The 16,899-nt window shown below is 35.8% G+C and overlaps 1 protein-coding gene across 1 annotated transcript in view; it reads left to right on the forward strand.

Annotated features, from left to right (window-relative positions):
- The window catches only part of SAK (polo like kinase SAK), a 220,575-nt gene that overhangs the window by 74,652 nt on the left and 129,024 nt on the right, over window positions 1-16,899 (forward strand). Inside the window, exon 6 of the mRNA XM_090384442.1 lies at window positions 7,488-7,576. Within this exon, the coding sequence (XP_090240568.1) occupies window positions 7,488-7,576 (89 nt within the window). The remainder of the gene's footprint in view (window positions 1-7,487; window positions 7,577-16,899) is intronic.

A 16,899-nucleotide genomic window follows, 5' to 3' on the forward strand; every position in this document is an offset into this window, starting at 1 on the left:
TGGGTATCACGATACAGTCAGACATCAGGTTCTCTGAGCATTGTAGACTGGTTGCAAGGAAGGCCCATGTTGTCCTATTGATGATTTATCAAACAATTTTGAACGTCATAATCCTATTATATAAGGCTATTGTTAGACCACACTTGGAATATTCTGTTCAAGTATGGAGACCGCACCTAAAGAAAGACATTGTGCTTATTGAAAGGATACAAAGATGGGTAACTCGCCTGGTGAGATCGGCAAAAGGGCATCCATATCAGGAAAGAATTGGAATATGTGGGTTCCAGAGCATATAAACTAGGCACCTCAGAGGAGACCTGGTTGAAGTGTTTAAGGCTCAAAGAGGCATAAGTAAAATGAATGAGGATGAAATTTTCATTGTTATAAATGATTCTAGAACTAGGTTCCTTTTCTTTTATTAATTATTTTTTAAAATTTTCTTCTTATTATTTTATTTTATTCTTTATTTATTTTTTTATTTTTAGCTGGTGCAGCATAAGCCATAGATAGGCTTCCTTGCACCATTGGCCATTACTAATACTAAAAGAATCAAAATTAATAGTTTGGGAATTTTGAGGGTTTTTATGTTTGTCTAACTCAATGTTTTTGCTGAAATTAATTTTTTTTTTACTGAAAATTAATCTGAAAATGATTGATTTGTTTTGATTTAGGGTTTTTTGAAACAAAAACCTGTAATGATACTAAATCATACTGTAATAAAATTGTATATTGGTACTTGACAGATTATAAATTTTTAATTTTACTTTCTTATTATATTTATAATATTTATTTACATGTTATCAAGTACCAGTATGAGGGTTGATTTAGTGTCACGATAGGTTTTTGTTTTCAGAAAGCCCTAAATCAAAATCACAAACTCATTATTTTCACGAAGTAAAAGTTTAAATGAAAAATTATTTGCTTATAATGAAATTTTTCACTGAAAAATTTCAGTATAAGCATCCTAATATCTACTTAGACAAATATTACACCATTCAAAATTCTAAAATTGCTAATTTTAGTTCTTTTACTTTTTGACTTGATAACAAACTTCAAAGTTGAGTTCAAAACAATCATCACATTTGAAGGAAGAGTGTCAATGTTTGACATTCTTCCTTTTTTTGAGTACAGAACTTACTTCATTTACTCATTAGTAATTAAGTTTCTCAGTATCCAATAAATCTCACAATTTTAAGCACATTTCTTATGTTAGGTGTCAATTATGTTGTTATTTTTAATAAATAGATATTTACAGTATACCCAGTATAAAATAAAATATAAGTACAAATTCAGTAGCTTTCGGAACTCGTGTCCCTTTATCAACTGACAAATTTGAATACATTACAAGCAAAGTGTGGCACGTTACTCATTCGTCATTGTTGTAGCACGGACGTGTGCTGCCTTGCGCCAGTGATCATCCATCAATAAAACGGTTGTCTCCAGGATTGGATGTATACGCATGCCTTTCTGGCGATTTAATGCCTTAGGGTTGTTTATTATGTTTAGTGACTCTAGCCATAGGCGGTGGCGAAAGTGTCGCGCGTGGTCCACTATCTCAAAGTCGCGCTTGGGGTCAAGATCGTGGTTGGTAGCCCAAAAATGTTCTGCAAGCGCGGACTGGTCAGTTTCGGCAAGCCGGATTGCTCTGTCGTGTTCCGTGAGGCGATCCTGGAGACGTCTCGATGTCTCACCTACGTAGCAACTGTTACAGGCCCTACAGGTGATACGGTACACTACATTGCTGCGTAAGACAGGTGTGACAGGGGTCTTCACACTGGAGACAAGTGAACGTAGGTTCCTACCTGGTAATTGCACACATTTGATGTTGTAACTTCTCAGGATCTTCGAGATACGTCCTGACACTCCTGGATAGTACGGAATGTAGGCGGATGATATGCCGACTTGCTTCGGAGGTCTTGGGTTGGAAGTAAGTTCTTGTGCCTGTAACAAGCATCTGTTTAGTACATGGGATGGATAACCGCATCTGGTTAGGTCCGCCTTCACACGGGAGATCTCGTTACGTCTAATTGTGTCGGTGCTGGAATGGCTCCAGGCCCTGAAGAACAGGGTGCGGGCAGTGCTGTTGAGATGGCTTGGAGCGTGGCCGGACCCGTAGTTGGTGAATTGACCGCACCACATGGGTTTGCGGTATACTGAGGTCTCTAGATGTGGGCCTACGCGATGCACTAGCACGTCCAGAAACGGGAGCGAACCGTCCACCTCTGATTCTACGGTAAACTTGATGAAATTGGATAGAGAGTTGAGGTATTCTAGTAGTACCGTTTCAGAACCACGTGGTATTATGGTAAAAATGTCGACGATATTTTTACCATAATACCACGTGGTTCTGAAACGGTACTACTAGAATACCTCAACTCTCTATCCAATTTCATCAAGTTTACCGTAGAATCAGAGGTGGACGGTTCGCTCCCGTTTCTGGACGTGCTAGTGCATCGCGTAGGCCCACATCTAGAGACCTCAGTATACCGCAAACCCATGTGGTGCGGTCAATTCACCAACTACGGGTCCGGCCACGCTCCAAGCCATCTCAACAGCACTGCCCGCACCCTGTTCTTCAGGGCCTGGAGCCATTCCAGCACCGACACAATTAGACGTAACGAGATCTCCCGTGTGAAGGCGGACCTAACCAGATGCGGTTATCCATCCCATGTACTAAACAGATGCTTGTTACAGGCACAAGAACTTACTTCCAACCCAAGACCTCCGAAGCAAGTCGGCATATCATCCGCCTACATTCCGTACTATCCAGGAGTGTCAGGACGTATCTCGAAGATCCTGAGAAGTTACAACATCAAATGTGTGCAATTACCAGGTAGGAACCTACGTTCACTTGTCTCCAGTGTGAAGACCCCTGTCACACCTGTCTTACGCAGCAATGTAGTGTACCGTATCACCTGTAGGGCCTGTAACAGTTGCTACGTAGGTGAGACATCGAGACGTCTCCAGGATTGCCGAAACTGACCAGTCCGCGCTTGCAGAACATTTTTGGGCTACCAACCACGATCTTGACCGCAAGCGCGACTTTGAGATAGTGGACCACGCGCGACACTTTCGCCACCGCCTATGGCTAGAGTCACTAAACATAATAAACAACCCTAAGGCATTAAATCGCCAGAAAGGCATGCGTATACATCCAATCCTGGAGACAACCGTTTTATTGATGGATGATCACTGGCGCAAGGCAGCACACGTCCGTGCTACAACAGTGACGAATGAGTAACGTGCCACACTTTGCTTGTAATGTATTCAAATTTGTCAGTTGATAAAGGGACACGAGTTCCGAAAGCTACTGAATTTGTACTTATATTTTATTTTATACTGGGTATACTGTAAATATCTATTTATTAAACTATGGACCCCAGTACTCCAGGCCCATTTGTCACTATTGTTATTTTTGTTAATTAGTAATCTGGAATATTCCACATTTTAATCATTTAAAAATGTGCATGCCTTGAGATTTTTCTGCAGTTGTTATAGCATTTTGAGTGCCGTAATGAAATACTGAAATGTAATTGGACAGATTGTAATGCTAGATAAAACTTGGATTTCAGATTATGAATCTGGACTCAAGACTCAATGTATTGGAAGCACCCTACATCATATGCAAAAGTGTTCTGAAGCAGTAGTTGAAGGTTAAGCAATTCATGTCTTTGCCCAAGACATAAGTGGCATAATTTTTGCAGGTAGTGACTGAAGGGATGATTTTCACCTCACACTATGCAGTGCTTTTTGACACCAGAGGTACACCCAAAATACAGTTTTGCTTCTCAAAAATGATTGATCCAGATATATGGTCAATTCAATAATGATCCAGAACTTTTTGAGAGCAGGAGTGCCCTTTGACAATACAAGACCATGTATAGCACAAGATTGCTTTAACCCAGTGGTCAGGCATTAGCATTAGTAGAGGCATTTGATGCAAGAAAGCAAGCTTATGCAGCATCAGCCAAAAAAAAAAAAAAAAAAAAAAAAAAAAAAAACCACTTCCACTTCACCCCTCTGTTCGTTCGAAATACCTGTCCAGCTGAGCCTTAAACTTATTTAGGCTATCAACCTCAATTTGAATTTATTCCCTCTCAGGTGATTATTCTGAGCAAGAGGAAGAATCCCATCAGCATTGAGCATGCTCAAACCATTCAAGGCTTTATAAACCTCTATCAGATCACCACGCTGGTGCCTAGTCTCCAAACACTGTAATTTGCAAAACTTAAGCCTTTCTTCGTAAGAGCACCCCTTTGTTCCATTCACTAATCTTGTTGCCATTCTCTGTATTCGTTCCAGCAGCTCCACATTCTTCTTGAAATGAGGCCTCCAGACCTGTAAACAGTACTCTAGCTGTGGCCTTACCATTGCCTTATACAAGGGAATAATCACCTCCTTATTCCTGCTAGAAAAATTCCTATATATCATTGGCAATACACCATGAGCTACTCTTGCAGCCCGTCTGCACTGCTCAGAGAACTTCATATCTGCCTGCACAACCACCCCCAAGTCCCTTTCATTCTCTACCACTGTCAGTGTAGTACCACAGAGTTGATACGTTGCTCTGGGGTTGCTGTTTCCCATGTGTAGTACTTTACATTTGTCAATGTTAAACTTCATTTGCCACCTCTCAGCCCATCTGCTCAACCTTTCCAGATCCTGTTGCAGCAGCATAGTGTCAGTAGTGTCCTTGACAACCCTGCCAACCTCGTATCATCTGCAAACTTGGACATTAAGCTTGATATACCATCATCAATATCATTTATAAATACAGAAAACAGTAATGGACCCAACACTGAACCCTGAGGGACTCCACTAATAACATTAGTCCACGATGAGCAGTGTCCATTGATTACCACTCTGTCTTCTCCCCCTCAACCACTCCTTAGTTGAAATGAAATGTGTAATACAGCATTTTTTCCTTCAAAAAGAAAAATATAAAATTACAATTAAAATATATTTATTTTTATCAGTCAATCATAGTATTTATTTGTGATATGATTGTTGTTAATATAAAATATAATATTATTTATAACAGTTATTTTAAAAATAATGAAGAAGACTATGTTTACTTTATATATTTTTCTTTAGATTTCGCTAGTTTTAAAATTTCTTCTCCTTCTGAAAATTTAAAAAATTTTTAAATTCTGAACAGGTCATGTTATAGTTTTCTTTCACCATAAGTTCAGCTTCTAAATGTTCTAATGTAAGACAGTTTCTCTCTTTACGGCAAGCAGTTTTCATTAAGCTGATAACTCTTTCTTAGAGTATTTGAATGTGGAATGCTTAATATATAGTTTACAATTATTAGAATTAATATTTAACACATCTGTTAGATTCCAGTAAGAATTAATTAAAAATATACATAAAATTAATAAATTAACAGATTTTTCCTCTCTTATCAGGACAAATGATGTTACTGTCGGGAATAATGGTATTATTGTGAGAGCTACAGTGAGATGTATGGGGAAATTCATATCTCAAACAAGAAATTATTATTAAAAAAACAAACAACTCATGGGTGGCAACAACTTACTAATGATTTTAATATCATTTGGAATTTTTCAAGAAATTTTGGCAGTTTCTAACTTTTGTTCACACAAAAATGAATAGACAGCTATGTCTTGAGTTCTAAAAATACCCAAAATTCACAGAAAAAATTGTGCCTTTATTCATGCCATTTTTCAATTGGAAAAGATAGTTTTTTTCTTTTCCAATTGAGAAACATTAACCTACTTTTTAAACAGACCGTAAGATATGAAATTAATCATAATAATTCAACTTCAGTTATTTTCATTTTACATTGGGTTATATGATAACATTTTACTTTATTCATTAAACTGATTTTGAAATGGCTTAATCTGAAAAGTAAATTTTACTGCCTAGTTTGCCTATGCAATTGTAACTTTCATCTCTCAAGTCTTTGAGAATTACCTTGTGTGTCTCTGAAGCTTTCAAAGACTATCTTGTGCAGCTCTCAAGCTTCAAAGACTATCTTGTGCAGCTCTAAAGGCTTCAAAGACTATCTTGTGCAGCTTTCAGGATTATTGTTTGACCATCCTTGCTATATAAGATGTGGCTATTAACTAATGAGACTGCCTATGCAACCACTACACACCAAGTGCCACCTATGAAACAGTCACAGCAGTTGACCTCGAACCTTTCCCTAGTTGTCTGCCAAATCATGTTCTAACATGCTTATTTACTTTGCAGTGAGACAGATTTTCATTACCTTGTGTTTTTGCAGGGAAAATGGCAGACAAAAGAATTGAACAAGGAATCAATCTCAAATTTTTAACAAAACTAAATAAAACACTACCGAAAGTTATGAGTTGTTATGTCAAGTTAATGGGAAAGTTATGTCAAGAGCTTGTGTGTTTGAATGGCATAAAAGATTTTTAGAAGGAAGGGAGAATATAGAAGACAATGAATGATTGGGCCATTCTGTATCCATGAAAACTGATGAAAATGTGGACTGGGTAAGAACATTGATTAGAAGTAATCATCATTTAAGCATTAGAAGGGTTGCATCAGAACTCAATATGGACAAAGAAACAGTTAGACAAAATTTAAATAAAAATTTAGGCATGAGAAAAGTGTGCCAAGATGGTGCCACAAATTTTGAATTAAGATCAAAGGATGAGAAGATTCCAAGTTTGTGAAGATGCTTTGAAAAAAAATTGAATGAGGTTCAGACTTTTTGAGTACTGTGATTACTTGTGATGAAAGTTGGCTGTTCCAGTATGACCCAGAAACTAAAAGACAGTCAATGCAGTGGAAGACAAAACAGTTCCCCGTATCAAAAAAAGCAAGACTGTTAAAATCAAAAAAGAAAACCCTACTTCTTGTTTTCTTTGATATTAAAATAATTATTATGGCTGAATAGGTCCTACTAAATCAGCCTGGCAATCAAACATGTTACATTGAAGTTCTGACAAGGTTGCATGAAAATATTTGAAGGAAGAGATCTGAATCACGGAAGGATAGATGTTCCATCAAGACAATGTTCTAGTACACAATGTGCTTTCTGTTCGCCAGTTTCTGCCGAAAAAAACATTCCTCTGTGTGTGCGCGCGAATGCACCTTACTCACTAGACCTATCCCTTTGTGACTTTTTTGTCTCTTGCCTTAACTAAAAAGTGTACCGAAGGGAATACATTTTCAGTCCACTGAAGACATTCAGAAAAAAAAAAAAGACTGACGTGTTAAAAGGGCTTATTGAACTTGACTTCCAGAAATGTTTCTGTGCTCAGAAGAAATATATGGAACAGTGTGGGCAAGACCAGGGTAATTATTTTGAAGGAAATAATTTGTAAGGTACGAAATACTTCATTATTTTTATTTTATTGCAAGTCTTGTTATTTAATAGCCATACTTTGTATAACATATTATTCCAGAAAAATTCCATTTTAGAAGCAATGTAAAAATAACTTGTTTTGGAGTAGCTCATAAATTTATTTAAAAGAATTTCTTTTTTTCTATAGAAAATAGCCGATTTTGGACTTGCAGCACAATTATCAGGACCTGATGAAAAGCATCTTACAATGTGTGGCACACCAAATTACATATCTCCGTAAGCTTTGTTCCATTGTTACTTCTTTAAACTTTTCTTAACTAAATTAGTAGAATAAATTAAAATTAAAAACAAATTAAAATTACTATGAAGGAAAAAATGAAGGAATGTTCTGCAAAGTTATGACTGATTTCAACTCAGTGTGTTCAACAGGCTAATGATATTGAAAGGACACATTTGTTGCATTCAGTGTTTTCAAGAAAAACTCCCAAATGTGTAAAATAGATATATGTTTATTCTGCAATTTTTTTTGGCAAAAAATTATTTACTACAACTTGTTTAGAATGTGTTCAGGTTTTTTCTGTGGACCCTATGTATATCATTGCCTAGCTACTGCATAGTGATATGTTTAACATTGTAGGTTTATTGCACCAACAATAGAGCATAAAGAATAGCTGATAATAACTACATATAGAAATATATGCATGTAACTAATAGAGAAGTATTATATGTAATGAGCTAAGAGAGACAGGTAAGCTCATATTTGAAATAGCCAAGCATGTATACCATGAAACAAAACACTGCAGAACCTTGCATAAGAGAAAATGCCAGTTTTTATACAATACATTTGAATGGTATGTTATCAAGGGCTAACAACACTCGATATACCCAGCCATAATTAGCTATAGCTATCTGTTTCTAATTGTTTAAGTTGGGGCAGGGTATGGAATTTTCAGGTTATCTCCATGTGGGACTGGACTGATGGTAGATGTAATGTTAGAATACACAATACCCTTCTTACTTTTTGCATTGTATCCCTCTACATTAACTAAGCAAAGGTAATAGTCATCACAATGGTTTGTAGGCTCCCGCCAAATCATGGGAATTGTAAATGGTATAATCTTTTTACGATTTTTCCCAACGCTTCAACATGGGCTTGGCAAACTTTATTCGGAGCCCATTGTTTATCTTGGTCATCAAGTTTCACTCCAAAAAAAAGCGTAATATACACTTTTTACAAATTCTGTAATATCTTGTCTTTGCTTGAGGACTATATAACTTCCACAAATATAACAAAATAAGTTCAGATTGATAAATATAACAAAATGAGTTCAGATTGTCCACATTTGCACGAAGACATTTTATTCACCTTTTAGCACAAGTTTGACATGATAACCTCAAAAATAAACTGAGCTCACATTGATAAGCACTGCTGCATGGAGCTCTCAAGGTCAGTAAACAAATGACTGAAGGCAATGTTGCCAACATGTGAAGATTTAGTTTACAAATTCCCAGCAGTTACTTCTAACTTAATACATTCAATAATACAATTCATGACATCAGTGTAAGTGATTTGTGAAAAAATGGTACATGATACTAAAAAAGGAATAAATTTCTGAAATCAGTGTAAAAAAATTGAGTTAAAAACAGCAGTTAGTTTACAAACATCGAAAACCATGCAAAGTGGTATTATTTGTTGAAAGCACTTTGAATTTTTAACTATTAATGTCTATTTTAACCATTTTGACATGCCTGTTATTATACAGGGTTCTATATTTTGTCATATTTGCTGTTCTTTATTGATTTATCAGAAACTCATCTTATGGAACAAGCATTTCTATCACATAAGATGAAGAAAAAGTGTCGTATGCCTGACATTTATGCTCCTGGTATGTTCAGGTTCTGTTATTAGTAACTGTAATTTTTGCCTTTTATTTTAATGCTTTTGCTTCCTATTTATAGTTTTAAATCCCATGATCTATTATAGTACTTGAGGGAGGTGGGGGTGCTCTTTCTCCCAGTTTTACTACTTATTTCACCTAATTTTAGCATTTATTTAAAGCACTTCATCCTTTTCCCTTCTATCTCTTTATATAGAATGTGGTTGGTCCCGATTTGTGTACTTGCTTACATATATTTTCTATCTTAGGCTAAACAATTATAGCAAACTATACTTTATCTACTAGTAAGCTGCTAAATTACATCAAGTATAATACAGTTGTCCTCTGCAATATTGTGGGGGACAACTATACTGTACTTTCACTCAGTGTTTGTTCACTATAGCACCCCCTGGATTTTTTGATATATACCTCCCCCCCACCTCCAGAGTTGTTCTGGAGGTGGGGGGGGGAGGTATATATCAAAAAATCTATCTTTTCACCCAGAATTGTGCTATTCACTCCCATATGCCTTGGGGGGAGTTACCCATTAGCAGGCATTTGATTGCCTGATAGGCTCCGGCGCGGGGGGGGATATCTCTCTCTCTCTCTCTCTCTCTCTCTCTCTCTCTCTCTCTCTCTCTCTCTCTCTCTCTCTCTCTCTCTCTCTCTCAGCCCATCACATATATTATTTCTCTTATTTTATATTTTTATTTTACAGGCAGATGCAATGTTCAGTTATTAGTTTGGTGGCATTAATCATGTCTGTTATGCTGCTTTACAATACTTTTCATTATGTATTGTGTCTGTTATAATTGATTAAATGAATAGAATTATAATGTATACAGGGCGTTTCGATTAAAAGGCACTAGAATCTGTCCCGCTTATTTTTAGGTTTAGGCTATTTGTTGTCTGGACCCGTTATGTCATATTTCGGCTGGAATTTTTGAATTTAGTGTTAAAATTGGGCTAAGTATTACCATTTGAATTTTGCAATTTCTAAATTAAAATGTTCTCTAATCAATTGCTTTTTTTTTTTATGTGGGAAAGTTGTTCCCTGTCATTTGTTTAGTCTAAAAATGCTGTGTGGTGACACTGTCTTGAAGGATAAACATATCCATGCATTTTGATAATGCAATATCATCAAATAAAGGCATGAGGAATTCCTCGAACTAGACAGATATGTTTCACCTATCATACAGGGTGTTTCATAAAGGACGCAACCCTAAAATGAAGAAGGTAGAACTTACGGGCAGGCAAATGTTGTCGAGTTTGAAGTGTCGGTGGCAGCACTGCACCTGAGGTAAGCAGTTGAATGACTGTGACATTAGTCTCGGTCAGGCATCCAGTCCATTGTGTTGTGTCGGCCATGTCGTTTTCCAAGAATGAATACATGTTTATTGTGGAGTCTTGCTCTGCATATAAATCTTATAAATGTGTGCAAGATGAGTTTCAGATGAAATTTCCTTGGTCGTTGATCCCCAACAAGTCAACAATAATTGCGTTTAATTGCAAAATTTTGTGAGACTGGAAGTGTGGAGGACAAAAAGAGCCCAAGCTGGCCATCACTGTTAACTGCGAACATTCTGGATGATCTGAATGAATGTTTAACCCGCTCACCAAGAAAATCGCTTAGGAAGTTATCTTCTCAAACCGGACTGTTTTCAGGGCTACAAAGAAGTTAAAATTGCATGCTTACCATATTGGTGTTGATTTTTGACAAAACTGTGGATGGAGAAGTTTATCGTGACATAATCCAACAGTTTATTGCATTATTGGAGGTGAATGAACGAGAATGTTGGTTTCAACAAGATGGTACAACCTGCCATACAGCAAATGAAATGATGGCCATGTTACGGGAATTTTTCAGAGATCGCTTGATCTCAAAAAACTTGTGTCCCCCAGATATCCAGATTTTTTTCTTTGGGGACAATTAAAAGATGAAGTGTTTCCCAACAATCCTCATACCCTTGATAAACATGAGGTGGCTGCAGATGTCATGAAAATTGTACGAACCTGCATCCAAAGCTAGTGGAAACCATTTCCAACACTTATTGTAGAGGTTGTGTAATTTCTTTCTGTTGTAAAGGTAAAAGTGTACGTAATTTATTTCCCTTTTGTGTGAATTGTTAAAATTTCTATAATACGGTTGCATTCTTTATGAAGCACCCTGTAGTAGTGCCAAAAAAAGTAGGGTTGCACTAGATGCCTAACCCTATATCCCTGCCCACATGGATTTTGGATTTCTCATGACTGTTCAGCACAATCCATGAAAAATAGATTGTGTTCAATATAAACATGAGTAATGTTGCTAGCTATTTCACTATTGAGAAACAGAAATATGTTTCCTGGTAGTGGAATAGCAAAAAAAAAAAAAAAAAAAAAATGTTGCGAAAGAACAAAAACAGTAGGCATCATTAGTGAAATTGTGCAAATAGGGAAAGAAGAGTTACTCATTGCTCTGAAAAATGGACCATTTTTGAAATTTTAATTACTGCTATAGATAGCAGTAATTAAAGTGATTCCAAGGTATATCTCATCATGATGACCTTTTGTAATAAAAAAATTATCAAATCAAATGCAGCTTGCTCTCAGGGCCAGTACTGGAAGGTGACTATTGCCAGTTATAGAATAGGACAGCATGAAAGCATGTGTATTGGCGACAGGAGTGGCAGGGGGATTGTGCATTTGGCTGTAATATGCTGCTAAGCCCAAATAAATTAACAACTAATGAAATCGACTTCATCCTCACTAACAGAAGATATATTGTGAATGATGTTACTCTCCTGAACAAGGTAAATTTTTGAAGTATTACAGAATGGTAAGATGCACACTTGATATAGATGTAAGGAAAGAAAGGAAAAAACTGACTCAAATAAATAAAACAAAGGTTTTTGAGATAACAGAAGAGGAGAAAAAGCAGTATGTACTGGAACTTAAGAACGAGTTTGAGCTTCTGAAGACCTTTCAGGACCAAGATATCTACAAGGAATACAACAATTTTCTGAAAGTGATAAAGCCGGAGAAACCTATAGGTAAAAAGAAATTCAAAGAAGAAAAAATTAGTCAAGAAACACTTGTCATGATAAACCGAAGATGAAAAATAAAGATCAAGATAAACACCGACAAAATTGAGTATATTGAGTTATGCAAAACCATTAGAAAGAGACTCAGAGAGAACAAAAGAAGATTTAATGCAAGAAAAGTTGAACAAGCATTAAGGGAAAACAAAGGACTTAAATCAGCAGTCATGAACAGTAATACAGAAAGACAAATGATACTGAAACTGAAGAATAGTGATGGTGTACTTATAAATAGCAGAGAAGGCATAATTCAAATTTCAGAAGACTACTATAAAGAATTATATAAGGAACAAGGAAATGATGCAAGCAGTGGGGAAGTTGGATCACAAATTAGCAACACATATGACATACCAGATATCCTTCCTGATGAGGTAGAATGTGCATTGAAGAAAATGAAGAATCAGAAAACCTCGGGTGAAATGAAGTTACTGTAGAGTTGTTAAAATTGGGCGGAAGAGACATGACACAGAAACTGGCAAGACTCTTCACAAAATGCATTAGAAAAGGCGTGACACCTAAGGAGTGGAATAACGCAATCATAGTTTTGCTGCATAAGATAGGGAATAAATCAGAAATTGGAAATTATAGACCAATTAGCTTGTTATCCCACATCGACAAGTTGTTCACAAGGGTCATTACTAACAGATTAGAAAGAATACTCGACGAGAATCAACCGAAAGAGCAAGCTGGGCTTTAAGACAGGATTCTCAACTATGGATCATCTTCACGTAATATCACAACTAATGGAAAAAGCAAATGAATATAAAACACCATTTGTGGTTTATGAAAAGGCATTTGACTCCATACAGCACAAGGCAATGTTTTGGGCACTGGAAAGACAAGGCATAGATACCCCATATATTATGATTTTGAAGAAAAGATATGAGAACGCTACCTCCTTTGTTAGATAGGCAAAGACACTAGCAAATTTAAAATTGAGAAAGGAGTTTGACAAGGGGAGACAATACCTTCGAAGTTGTTTACTGCTGTCCTTGAAGAAGCTTTCAGAATATTGGACTGGTCGCAGAAAGGAGTCAATGTGAATGGAGAGTACCTAAACCATTTATGATATGCAGATGACATTGTGACCATAAGCCACAATCCCAAAGAATTAGAGGAAAATCTTAATCAGTTATGCAGAGTTAGTAAGGATTTCGGACTAAATCTGAATATGGTTAAAACAAAAGTAATGATGAATAAGTATGCCACAGAAAGGAATATAATCATTGAAGGAGCAGTAATTGAAAAGGTGGATTCATATACTTATCTTGGACAAGTCAGCTGTAATAATGATAAATGGCTGGAAATCAATTGAAGAATAAATTTTGGATGGATAGCATTCAGGAAAAATAGTCACATACTGATGAGCAATATCCCAATTTGTCTGAAACGTAAAATAATGAACCAATGTATACTCCCCACCATGACTTATGGAAGTAAAACTTGGGCACTTACCAAAAAAATGGAAGAAAAGCTGAAAACTACACAGTGAAGAATGGAACGGATTATATTAGGAATCAGACTGTTGGATAAGAAGAGAAACACATGGATTAAGCATCAAACACAAATAAAGGACATTCTTATCAAAACTAAAGAACTGAAATGGACTTGGGCAGGACATAGCTTGAAGACATGATGACAGATGGACTAAGAAAATAACAGAATGATACCCAAGAGATGCTAAAAGAAAACCTGGAAGACAACAACGGAGATGGACAGATGAAATTCACAAGTTCGTGAGTAAATGGATGGCCATTACACAAAACAGAAGGAACTGGAAAGTTGCTGGAGAGGCCTCCATCCTGCAGTGGATTGAAAATGGCTGCTGCTGCTGCTGCTGATGATGATGATGATGAAGTAATATGCTTTCCTTATCATATTTAATTTGTGCTAAAATGGGGACTCTGTGTCCTCCTATGAAAGTGAATGAATATTTAATGGAAATTTACTACTATCTAGGAAGAAGTGATTAGTGAAAAGCGATTTTAACACTTCTGATAATTAGGAAGTGTTAAAAGTAAAGATAAATTTAGACAATTTCAACTAATGCAGGCCACTGAAATAAAAAAAAAAAAAAAAAGACTGAAACATATGTGTACACGTTGCTCGTCTTTGGTTTGGGCAACTAGACTAGAAGAATAGTAGAAGCCTTTGGCACGTCTCTTTAATGAAGAGGTTAAAAGTGATGGAAAAAGCCACATGAGCATTCAGTACCAAATGAAAAGTACAATAGGTGAACACTAGTGAGTGGCACTGACTCATATTCAAATCCAGTTTGTGATCCAAAAATTTTGAAAGAAGACTAATTGATGAACTGAAGAAAAGAACTTCTGAATTGCAAACTTCTGGTAAAAACAGTCCTGAAGAGGCTAAGCAATAATTCTGGGCATATTATCTTCATTTGTGCAGAAAGTGTGTTTGTGTTCATCACTTATGACTTGAATAAAGCAAATTGCTTATTTCTTTTAAATGTTATGCCAATGTTTGAAAATCTAAACATAGTCCTTCAACTTAATGCACCTCAGATTCAAGTACTGAGGTCATTACTCCTAGATGCATTGAGTGTTGTTGCAGGTTTATTATACCAGCAGTATTTAAACATTCCACTTTTTTGTTCCACAATTTTTGAAGTAGATTACTAAACTAGACAGAATTAGAAGGATGATTCTGACTTAGCCCTAGGAATTTCTTTTTCCAAGGTGATTGAGAATTTCAAACAAGAAGAGAAGATTATTTTCTTTCGTTCAGTGAGGAAGCAATTTTTTGCTAATGCGATTACACGTGCACAAAAAACTGATTCTTGCACTGCTTCTACTGGGACGTGTAGCAGTGTGGTAAGAAAAAAATATTGGGGATTGCCTTCTGGAGGGCCTCATGGGATAAACAAATGCACGGACTGTTGTTGGGTTACTTAGAACAAAAACAGACACACTTGTACTTGCTTTTACATTAGCTATGGGTATAATAAAAAAGTTTGTTAAATTTGAAGTACTGGTGAAGTTATCAAATGTGGATGTTGTAGTGATATTGGAAACATGGTGCCACTCAGACATAAGGGATATGGAATTTGAATGTGGTGAGTACAATGTGTACAGAAAGGACAGATGGCACAGAAGTGGGGGAAAGTTGATGTAGCTTAAGTACTGGAAAACAAAAATGAATGTAGGAGTATGTTATAGGTCAAATGGCTATCATAAATATAGTAAACAACAGCACAGACAAATAGAGTGAGTTAGAAAATTAGATGTGCAGATGTCTTATAATGGGGACTTTTAACTTTCCAAACATTGGCTGGACCTTGTGGGTCAGTGGCAGCTCACACAGCAACTGAGCTATTCTTGATGTACTGGATGACTACTTTCTGCATTAGCTTGTTAGGCAATAAAAAAAAGTAGTACTCATGATCTGATTATTAACAGATGCTTCATGCATTGAAGTTCTCCAGTTAAAGGAATCACTAAGTGACAGTGATCATAATATATTGATGTGGGATTTACTTAAAGATATAACTACTGCGAAGAGTAAAGAGAAGGGATATTGCTTTTGTAAAGGTGACTACAATGGCCTTGTAAGCACCTTTACTACAAAATGCAAATTTCCATGCTGACCAAAGCTAATCTACAATCTAATGTCAAGTCTACTAACTAAAGTAACAAAACAAATTATAAAAATATATTTATTTAAACAACCAAACACGAAGAAAACTCAGACATTAACTTAAACTAACTTAGAATAGGAATGACCACATTGAAGAGCATGGCAGGTGGGGGGGGGGAGAACAGAAGAACACAAGAAAACAAAAATGGACTGTATGCTGTTCTTTATTAGAATTCATAAATATAATATAAACATGGTGCAATCCAAATAATGATTTACAGAATTAAACATATTTTACCATGTTTGAGAACTGCAACAAGTAATGCTGCAGTGGAAGCATCAAGGGAATTTCTAAAGGCCCAATATGTTCTCGGTGAAGTGCTCACTGTGGTTGCCTTAAACTTTCTTTTGTCCTTTTTTTTTTTTTTAATTCTAACAAGTGTCTGTATTCACTCATCGCACCAGTGCATTAGATGGGTTTTTCTTAACAAAAATTTTCTTAAGAAAATTTTTCTTCTTGTTTCTGTGCACCAGTTCCAACAATATTATTTACAGTATGCTGTGCTGTTATATTTCCCTGGTGAGTGCAGATGCTTTCTTGTTTATTTTGGTATTTTATTTTTATTTAGTTTTTTTGTTAGATAGTTGAATTTGGTTCTTAACACATTTATTTTTATTCTTATACATGGTAAAAATCACGTTCATTATTTATATTTATTAGCAATCATAGAAATAATTAATAATTGTAATTCTTATTATTATTATTTATTTTTTATTATATATATTTTAAAAAAATATATATATATATAGAATCTGTTGCAGGTGTTTGTTTACATTTTGTAATGTTCCTGTTGTCAAGGCCCTGGTATTTCTCAGCAACCAAATCCACAACTTTACTTTCTTTTGAGTAACTCATTCTAGTCATATTTCAGTAACCCTTGAAGTTTACTACTGTGGTTAATTTTAACTTTCTTCTCCCAAATTTTTTTTAAAAATTTGCATCAGCATGTATCTGTCATATTAAAACAGAAAAGGATAGTACTTT

Source organism: Mastigoproctus giganteus, chromosome 11, assembly GCF_048544385.1.
Source record: "Mastigoproctus giganteus isolate SK-2022 chromosome 11, ASM4854438v1, whole genome shotgun sequence".
Lineage (NCBI taxonomy): Eukaryota > Metazoa > Arthropoda > Arachnida > Uropygi > Thelyphonidae > Mastigoproctus > Mastigoproctus giganteus.